A 10,581-nucleotide genomic window follows, 5' to 3' on the forward strand; every position below is an offset into this window, starting at 1 on the left:
AAGGGCGTTGTCTATGTGTTTTACCATAACATGAAGTACAAAATGTCATCTATGTGTTATACCATAACATGAAGTACAACATGTCATCTACGCATATTGAGGTTTTTGATAAGGATACCATCAACGGGGTCATATGTTATTTGTCTTTTTATTTAAACACCGTATTAGTGTATTTTAAAATTTGCCGCATTAAGACACTATTACATTAGTTGAATGCTAACCCATTTCTTTATGGGTGGAAATTATGAAAGCGGTGATACAACTCGGAACCCCTCGACCAAAAGATGGACACTATATTAGCCGCGTTCTTTGAATATTGGGTTTAATACATATGCTTTATAAACGTCTCAAATCAGTATGTGCAGTCCGCATAGGCTTATAAGGAACGCCACTTCCTGCCAAGACAGGGACGACACTTCCCGCCAAGACAGGGACGACACTTCCCGCCAAGACTGGTAGATCTCTAATTTCGTCTAGAAGATACTTCTTTTAAACAGTTAATTCCTTAAAAGCGGAAACTGTCGTCCCTGATTAGCATGCGCGAACTCCTTTTAACATCATTTATGCATTAAACTCCGTTTTACAAGAACGAGCCTCATAATTTGTTGATGAGGTTAAATGAAAAAACGAAATAACAGTACCTCCGCTTCCCGGACACATCGGCCCGAAACAACTAGAAGACGCCCGCTAACGACGTTAATAGCTCCTCATGCGTTCATCCCGCCACCTGAAGCGCTCCCGTCACTGTCTCAAACCGACGCTGCATTTCAGGGATCACAACCCCCGCCACTGCTTCCGGTTCCTGAACCAGATCCCCAAGAGTCTCTTCCAGCTATTGCGCCGTCACCGCTCCCGGATGATGAGAGCCCATTGCCGCTTGAAGAGCTCATACCGGATGCTGTAGTGGTTGGTTCTTTTGTGGTTTGTTCCAAATTTTGCTGTGACGCGGAACGTTGCGAAGATCCTAGAATGATTTTCGTGGAGAGTCTATACTTTTTCTCTAAAGTGAAAATGCTTAAACATGTAATGCATCATCATCAATATCATCATCATCATCATGATCATCATTATCACAATCATCATCATTATCATCATCATCATCATCATTATCACAATCATCATCATCATTATCATCATCATAATCATCATCATCATCATCATCATCATCATCATCATCATCATCATCATCATCATCATCATCATCATCATCATCATCATCATCATTATAATAACCATCATCATCATTATCAGAACCGACATCATGATCATAATCATCAAATACAATAGCATCCCCGTCGCTACCATCATCAACCGACACATCATCATCATCATCATGGATATCTTCATAATCATCATCAACATCATGAGCAACATGTTATAATCAACCTTATCATCATCATTAGAAGCAGCCTCAGAAGCAGTAGCACCACCACCTACATCATAATCAATCGGCACCATCATACAAATCTATTCTCATCCTTCTACTATTCCTCGTCAGCATCATCAGCATCATGACTTCCACAAACATTACCCGCTCAAAAAAACATCACCCCCACCATCATCATCACCAACACTACCACAGATCAAGCGATAATTCTACACGGCTCTGAATCCACGCATGCGCACGTCTGACAGCCAGTCTCATCTGTTGTGGTGCTTAGCGTGTAGCCATCGTGGCACGACTACATGCATATGTCTTTGCACTTTCGGTACGTGTCGCCGCTGATCGGAAGTGCACCTGGTTCGTGTAAAGTAAATAATATCGATCTTAATCTTCTTAGTTAACTCAAGTTTTGTTTTTAATGCAAACGGCATACATAATACATATCCTTTTGAAAATAGCTAAAATACGTTTAGTTGAAATAATGACGCGAAATACGATTGACAAAGATAAGGAACAAAATGCTCAATAAAGGACTCGCTAAACAAAATATATTTAACGTCTTCTTTTAAATAACGATATGAAACGCATCCAAACGGAATACATGTGCAAAACCCTTCTGCATCTTGAAACATATTGATTACCATTCCCTTTGTTGGTCTCATGCGTGTCGGCACTTTCGTTCATCCACCACTTGCTTGGACAATTCTTAGGCGTCGGTGTGCATGCATGACTCGATGACGTCGCCTCTGGTCGCATTGCACAATCGCAGACTCTGCACTTCCGGTTGTCTACAGCCAACGGCGGGCAGCGGTTTTCTTCATTTCCGGAAGTGTTTCCAGAATATTGGAAAAGGAATTGTTGATACGACATGCCACCTCCTACCGACCGGAGCCACGGTACGCGAGCGAGGGAACTTCCGGGGTTCCAAGGTACATGACATTAAGCTGCGATATTAAACGATTTGACTTTTCATATAATAATACTAAAGGAATTATCGAACTATATTAACTTCTCTTCTCAAACTACATGTTACGGCTAGTTTGACATTTGTGCTTCTAGAACTACCAGTAGAATTGCTACTTAATATTGATGATTGAATAAATACCAAATCATTAATACGTCAACAACAGACAGTAATTGTTTACTGAAGTACGTGCCTGATAAAATCAAGATCTATTAATTAAAAAAATAACGACAAATATTCACAATTACAGCACTTCATAAAACAAAAACAGTATTATCATCACTGTACCATAACAAATAAGTAGAATCAAAATCGACGCCCAAATGACATCCGACCCATTTGTGAATAACAGCGTCAAGAATAATTATGTCATTATTATTGGCACGAAAACAGCGCTGCACCTCGCGCGTGTCACTATTTTGCAAAAGACGTCGTTTCCGAAAACGTAAAATATAAAAGGGCTGTTCGATGTTTGATAATTGACCAGTCGCCAACTCCGCCCACATTTTGTCGATCAGCCAATCAGATATCGATTTTTCACACACCCCTCAGCAACGCTTATCTGGCCGCCATTTTGTCCGACAAACAAAGCGTGTTGTACATATGGAATGGACGTAATTTTTAAGAGTTTACACAGATTTTATATCAAATGCATGATCATTACTGTTCGATCATTATTCAAAATTGTAGGTGCTATACATACTTTATAAAAAGTCATTATTTTATCTTCATTTCTTTAACATATGAACGAGTAAGGAGAAAACAAACACAATAAATAGTTTAACCACACCAGGTGTGTGTTCTATAAAACGTGTTATACCGTTTGATGCACAATATTATTAAGCAGTTTGGGCAACATAATAATTGCCACACGTGCTTATTAATCTCAGCGTAATTGTCGATGATTACTAAATACCTGTATGTTGCGTGGATCTCAGAATGAATGAACATTAAGGCATTGTTAGGTACTGTACACAAGAAAAGAAAACTATTTAATTACTTAAATGATTTCCAATTATATATTTATTTTCTGTGGATCATAAACAAGGGAAATCATTATAAATTGTTAACTTAAATATTGTTTTAACTAAAGTAAAAACAATACAAAGGTGATTTCAACGCGGCTTAGCCAGCTTAAAGCGACTTCAAGTGTAAAATGTACGGCTTATAATACAACAACAACATTTCTAATACAACATATATTAATACGGGGAGAAATGTGAAAATTGAAATTAACATATAAGGGCCATCTTGTTATAAATAAGCAAATGGATAATATGCTAAATGTATTCAATTCGAATGTTCGTGAACAGCACCGTAATACCAACATTTCATTTTTTGATAGTGAAATGTAACAGGTTCGCATTAAACATAAATGAAATAAAATGCATATTAGACTATCTGTTAATGAAACCACGAAATTAGGCCTGTATTAAATTATGGTTACAATCAAAATTTAATTTATATCCTAATAAAACAATTCGGTGTCTTTTTTTAAAATAACACAATAAAAAGATCTAAACATTTTTAATAAACAAAAACCCATCATGATATGGATATGTCATTTGCATTTAATAAAAATATTTTCAAAATTATATATGAATAGCCACCGGGTTCACTGTCAGACGGTTGAATACAAGTTAAAAATCAATATGAAATAAATGCTCATTTTTACAACGGATCTTCATCCCCTCCCTATATAATATGTATAAGAAACGTTTCTGATAGTCAGTCTGCCGTTAACTCATTTTTTTTTATTACGCCATTTCTCTCTAAAGTTTTTATGATTGTATTAACGTTTTACAAAGCAGTTTAGGTTAGTGTGCGGCTTTAAAAATTTATTTTATAGAAAAGAGCATAATACATCATAACAAATATAGAATTTCCCTCACGTAATCCGCTATAATTGCGATCTGCTTGTCGGAGTTTTTTAATCACTAGACCACGTGACTATGTGGGCGGAGCGATCGATAATTTGGCGACTGGTCAATTATGCAAGTTGCGGATCCTTGGTCTAGTGGTAACACACTGGCTTCACAATCCAGAGATCGCTGGTTCGATCCCCCGCTGCACCTAACCTACTAACTCGTCTTTCGCATGAGACGTTAAACCGAGGTGCAGTGTACTAGGTGCTATACACCGGGCACTAAAAGACCCAGGGTCACCTCTGGAACGGGGTGTCTTCTGTATCTTGCACTATCCCCCGTAACCAACTAACACGTCTTTCTGGGGGCGTTGGCCATATGGGAGACAATCCCGGTGCACTCGATAAAAACAACAACAACAACGATAATTATGCAGTAAGACGCTTACATGATTACTATATTAAACACAATTGAGTTTCAGCGTATCAACGCGGCTTTCTGCCATTATGGGCGTAAAGGAAGGCTTTATCAGCCCGTGTTCTTAAAATGCGTGACAGTTACTCGAAGAATACATTCAGATTACGGTTAGTTGCGTGACAGTTACTGGGAGAATACATACAGATTACGGTTAGTTTTAGTGATATTCGACCCTGTGTTGGCTCGACTGTTTCGAATGTTTGCGCTTTAATTATAATACATACAGTTCCGTTTTCTGGCTAGAACTGGTGTCAGATTTCCGAACGCGCGATTGAAGTTGAACTATAGGAAAATGTTTGATAACAGATATATGTTCAAAATTTGAATTGCTAATGATCTGCTGTTGAAAATATGTAATAACCGACATGTACCTATACATTATTAAGAGATGCTTAACTTAAAAAAAGACAAATAAATAATTTCAGTACTCTAAAATTCTTTCGTGAGGGTTAATACAGTTGTGTTCTGTGGTGATATTATTAAACATAAGTATTTACGTTATGATGATTGTGTTTCTTTCTCAATCTAAACTTCTTTAAATCATCTAAAATGACTTAAGGCCAGAATTGTATTAAAACAATTCTTGGTGTTTTCCACGCTTCCTTTATTTAAAACTGGCCGTAACTATGTTCATCTTTATCTTGTTTGTTGGAAACTACACAATACCTGAAACGTTAACACATCACATGACGCATATTTCTCTGGGCTGCAGGTTTCTCGGTACAACAGTGGAGAGTTCTTCCGTACTGCCTCTGCTACAGAGTCTGGTGCAACAACTGAGTATGCTGGGAAATCAAAGCCCACGAAGCGGCCTGGTACGTGTATCATTATCATCACGATAAAGAACATTCTTATTTGAAAGATGAATAGTTTATTAGTGCCAGTTGTATTTGTAATCTAACATTAAATGCCAAGCAAAAATACTTGTAAGTCAGTAAACCATCATTGAATTAATTGGGAATTCATTATTTTCTTTTAGTAATCAATCTCATGGGTAATCCTAAGTTATAACCGTTCTGTCCAAAAAGTCTTCAATCAGGATCATTTTAGTCAACAAGTTTGAAGTGAGTGGAAACTTGAACGTTTGATGCAAACCAGAAATTACACAGCTAGGTTTTTTTTTCAATAAATTATTTTGTATAACGCTATACTGACATTTTGTTCAATTCTGATCAGCTGTCGTTTGACGAAGCCATGCTTTGGCGCTCGTTCGACCCGCCGTCACGGACAGTACTGCAGACGACAGTCCGTACCTCAGTCGACTTCCTGTTCAGTCGTCTGGAGAAACTGCACAGCCGGATATTGGTGTGTCGCGCCTTGGGATATTTTACCTTAGGTGGGGGTTGAGTCACTTGTATTCAAGTCTTGTTCTGGGTAAACTGGCCTTAAAGCACTTAATTCGGCCTTAACTAGATTTTTGTTAAGAAGAGATTGTACACTAACCAAATAAAAGCGGAACATGTCTTCCCTGATAAGCCTGTCCGGGCCACACATGCTCATCTGGGACGACACTTTTCGCACATGCATTAAGACCAACTTTCCCATAACGAGGATCACTTGTTTATCTACTTGCCAGCACATTAATGGAAGTCTCGTTTAGCAAAAATCCAGTTCAATATGGATCTTTACTTCAGCCAATCACGGAATCACCGAGGCGGAGCTTGATGACGTGTTGTCCTGCGATGATGACGTATTAAATGACGTCTACACCTACTGGACACCGCCCATGCGCAGACTGCCCCCTCTACTTCTCGTGTGCATACGGGCGGACATCGACCAATATGTCGGTACTGAACTTTACTGTTATTTTCTCGTTTGAATTTAATGTTTTACGAACGTCGAGCTGATGAGAAAACAATGATGTTATATGTACTATGGCGATTTATATTGGGATTTCCAATTCATTATCAACATCGCATGTTATTAAAACTAAGATAAAGCGGTTATCGCAACGCGGTTGAACGTCTGCCTTAAGAACTTGTGATCATATAGGTTCGCTACCACTTGATGTTTTCTGATTTGTTTTCAGCTGAGAAACACTTTGTTCAACTTTCTTTAAATGACTTGCTTATGACTTTAGAATTGCAGAGCAGTGTTGAGATTACAACGAAAAAAGGCTGATTTTATGAATTTTAGGCACTATGATATTCACAAACAAAAATTTTCATTGAGTACCATTGGTTCATATTGAGGCAGATAATTATTTCAATTGTATAACTTCAATTGATGCCAAAATGGCTCAGCAAAATGATTTGGAAAATCCGTATACTAAACAAAGCGTCGCACTGTAAACTTCGATGGTATAATCATGGTGGACATCGGAACGTACCGAGCTAGAATCGGGTGTTTAACGGCCAGGTCTGGGTCTGTTTTGGACCTAGACACACTTCGGGTGGTTGGCGTTTTTGGCTTTATTGGTATTCTCATCTTTATGGCCGGCGTCGAGTTAAATCCGGGACCGTTTCAGGTGATAAAAATCTTTGTTTACATTAGAATTTGCAAATTATGTATCCCGCGTATTAAACTTTTTCGGCATAGCTGTATACGCCAGCTTTTCACCTTACCTGACCTTTGTAACTGTCCCATAAAATTCAAATAAAATTTCCCGCGGCTAGGTCACAAAGAATACACTTCATTTATCCCATAGGCTGATATGAGCATACGACCAGAACATTGGAAACATGTCCGCGTCTTTGTAACACTGTTTTACTGCGTGTTCAGCATGAAGCAATTTTATCTCTAATGAAAAGGCTTAATAGATAGAACAGTTTTACACTCAATTCTCGACATCAATACAGTTTGTGCGTGCACCTTTTATTTTAAGAGGATGGCCAGCGCGAGAACGTTTGTACTTAAAGGCTATGTTCTCATATTTAGTTCTAACTTCCATATTCCTGTCAACATGTTAACATGTAAAAGTATAAAGAGCAGTGGAAGCGAGGCCTCACTTTAATGCATTGCATTTCAACCCGCGAGGTATCAGGGTCAGTTCGCGGTTAGTGTGTGTGAATGTCAGAGTTTATATACAGGTCATCGCTGCGTCTTCACGACTACCTTATGTGTTGACCGGAGTTCGCGGCCAGTAAAATAATCGTTATATAATAAAGACGATAGAGCGTGAACTAGGTGAACTGGAATTTTCTTTAGACCAGAAAGATGTTAAATGAAGATATCCAGCGATATAATGGTATGTCAATAAATGATTCTTAATGTGTTCTCAACAATACCATGATAAATATTATTTTTAATTAATTTAACAAGAATTATTCCACTATATTGACTAATGTATTAAGCATGAGCGCGATGATTCTCGAAACTGTTAATAAACGAATCAAATAGCAATGCCCGACAAACCACTAAATCAGGTTTGTTCGAAGAACGCGCGTATAAATATTTAAAATATGTACGGATACTAAGCGTGTGGCCGGTTGACTCGTATGTTTTAATTTCACTTCCATTCTTCTTTTGGTTTTCTGTTTTGAATCTATAGGTTTATGACCAGCAATATGTAATAATGTAAAATAAGCCGCGAAAACTCCGCGTATCATCCCGTACTGTGTGTGATGCAGCTACGAACTGCACAGAAAAAGACATTCGCTATCCTTGATCTCATTCATTGAACTCTTTACCTTTTATAAACTCCAACCACAATCAACGCCGTATATCTTTTTTAAATATATTTCTTGTTTGATATAAAGAAGTTCAATTTTTTATATAAAGAAGTTCAAGTCTTTTCTTTTTAATAGTCAATGTAGTTGATGATAGACCTGACAGAAAATGATGAGGCAGTGCTAAAACAAAATTTTACAGAAGAAAATTTAAAACAATGGCCAGAAACTTTACTGATTTATGTTAAATATTTGTACTCCTCATAATAATCAATACGTCCCTGTGACGCAATCAGTAACGACTCTGGATCCATTGACCACTATTATATTGTCACTGCATTGGTTCGAACCCCTGTAGTTTTTTTCCAAATAACTTTTCCATCAATGATCATTTTTATATGTGCTTATGATTGAAAACGCTTTTGATTTTATGTATTTAAACATTTTTTAAGAGCTCTATGGTGCTTTCAAGCTCTAAATGAAAAAAAATGTCCATGAATTTGTTCACGGTGAACTTGTCCGAACTACAACAGCAAGTTTGCAGAAGCTGATTTGATGTAAACTCAAAAATAAAATTTATAAAAAACTCATAACGAATAATATCTTAAGTAAATACAATGCTATTATATATTAACATGTCAATGGCATCGCTTTAATGTTTGTGCATAAACACATTCCAGTTGATCGAAAACGAATTGTTTAAATGTGGGATCCGACTGGAGACAGGAGAGCGTTTAATAAGATTGATATTTAAAAGTTGAAGAATAATAAAACATGTTAAGAGAGTGAAAACGTTTTTCATAATATATGAAACATTATTCGCTAAAATGTTTGATAGATCTGTTTTCTTCATAATATATAGGTAGATCTATATTATTTTAGTATTTCAATAATAAATATATAAAGAACATTCTATTATCCATAAACATATTATGTATGAGAGAGCTGCGTCTCATTTTTTTATTTTTCTATCTGACTTCAAATGAATTATATGACTATTTTTCTGTATTAAAGGTTGTTACATCATTGTCACTTCAAACACCGTTTATGGTAACAGAGTTTTAAATTGACAATAAACTTGAAGCAGATTTTTTTGTTAACTATATTGATACTAAACGGTCAAATGTAGCGTCCACGATTCCACGATTCCGATAATCTAGGTATACACAAATTTACCGGGGGGGGGGGGGGAATGCCCCCAGACCACCCTACATTGACCTTATATACTGCCTCGGCAAAAATTTGGGTCTGGCTACGCCACTGCTTTAGCATCAGCGGAAGTGGTAAATTAACTACATTCTGCATGTAATAAGTCAAGGCATTTTAAAAGTACATGTACTATATACACACTGCGCGTATTTTTGTAATGCTCTGTGATTGACTATAATTAACAGATGTGTTGTTTTTTCACCGCAGTTGAGCGCGGTGCAGACGGTGCGCGCGTGTTGAACTGGTACCACCGTCAGTTTACGGAAGCTGCGCACGAGCGCTACTGCGCAGATTATGCGCAGAAAAGCGTCTCCATAGCAACCTAGCTGATTTCTTCGCGGGAACCTGGGCCAATGGTAGTATTGTGCATAATTATGATATGTATGGACAGTTAGTCGTTATATCAGAAAGATAATCACAATAACGAGTATGCAAAGTATATATGTATATATGTATACAAGTATTGACTTAGATAAAGAATGTATTCGAGACTCGCTATGGGAAATCGGGTCGTCTTGCTTGTACGTAAAGTGTGGTCCCAGATAAGCGTGTGCAGTCTGAACAGACTATATATGTATTCACAGATAAAGAATGTATTCGAGACTCGCTATGGGAAATCGGGTCTTCTTGCTAGTACGTAAAGTGTGGTCCCAGATAAGACTGTGCAGTCCGCACATAGTATATATGTATATATGTATACAAGTATTGACTTAGATAAAGAATGTATTAGAGACTTTCTATGGGAAATCGGGTCTTCTTGCTTGTACGTAAAGTGTGGTGCCAGATAAGCCTGTGCAGTCCGCACATAGTATATATGTATACACAGATAAAGAATGTATTCGAGACTCGCTATGGGAAATCGGGTCTTCTTGCTAGTACGTAAAGCGTGGTCCCAGATAAGACTGTGCAGTCCGCACATAATATATACGTATACAACTTTTTACTAAGATAAAGAATGTATTACAGATTTGCTATGGGAAAACGGGTCTTCATGCTTGTACGTAAAGTGTGGTCCCAGATTAGACTGTGCAGTCCGCACAGACTATATATATATATTCAAGTATTTACTGAGAT

General features: G+C 37.4%; 2 protein-coding genes across 2 annotated transcripts in view; one reads left to right on the top strand and one right to left on the bottom strand.

Annotated features, from left to right (window-relative positions):
• LOC127865319 (eggshell protein 1-like) overlaps positions 1 to 890 on the bottom strand; it is a 5,082-nt gene extending 4,192 nt beyond the window's left edge. Inside the window, exon 1 of the mRNA XM_052405324.1 lies at positions 782 to 890. Within this exon, the coding sequence (XP_052261284.1) occupies positions 782 to 890 (109 nt within the window). The remainder of the gene's footprint in view (positions 1 to 781) is intronic.
• Positions 891 to 5,376: 4,486 nt separating this feature from the next.
• LOC127865333 (NACHT domain- and WD repeat-containing protein 1-like) lies at positions 5,377 to 9,863 on the top strand. Its single transcript, XM_052405326.1, has 4 exons — positions 5,377 to 5,505; positions 5,867 to 6,026; positions 6,325 to 6,477; positions 9,715 to 9,863. Exons 1-4 carry the CDS (start codon positions 5,377 to 5,379, stop codon positions 9,831 to 9,833), a joined length of 561 nt encoding a protein of 186 aa, XP_052261286.1. The 3' UTR covers positions 9,834 to 9,863.
• The last annotated feature ends 718 nt before the right edge of the window (positions 9,864 to 10,581 follow it).

Source organism: Dreissena polymorpha, chromosome 1 (genome assembly GCF_020536995.1).
Source record: "Dreissena polymorpha isolate Duluth1 chromosome 1, UMN_Dpol_1.0, whole genome shotgun sequence".
NCBI classification, from domain to species: Eukaryota; Metazoa; Mollusca; class Bivalvia; order Myida; family Dreissenidae; genus Dreissena; species Dreissena polymorpha.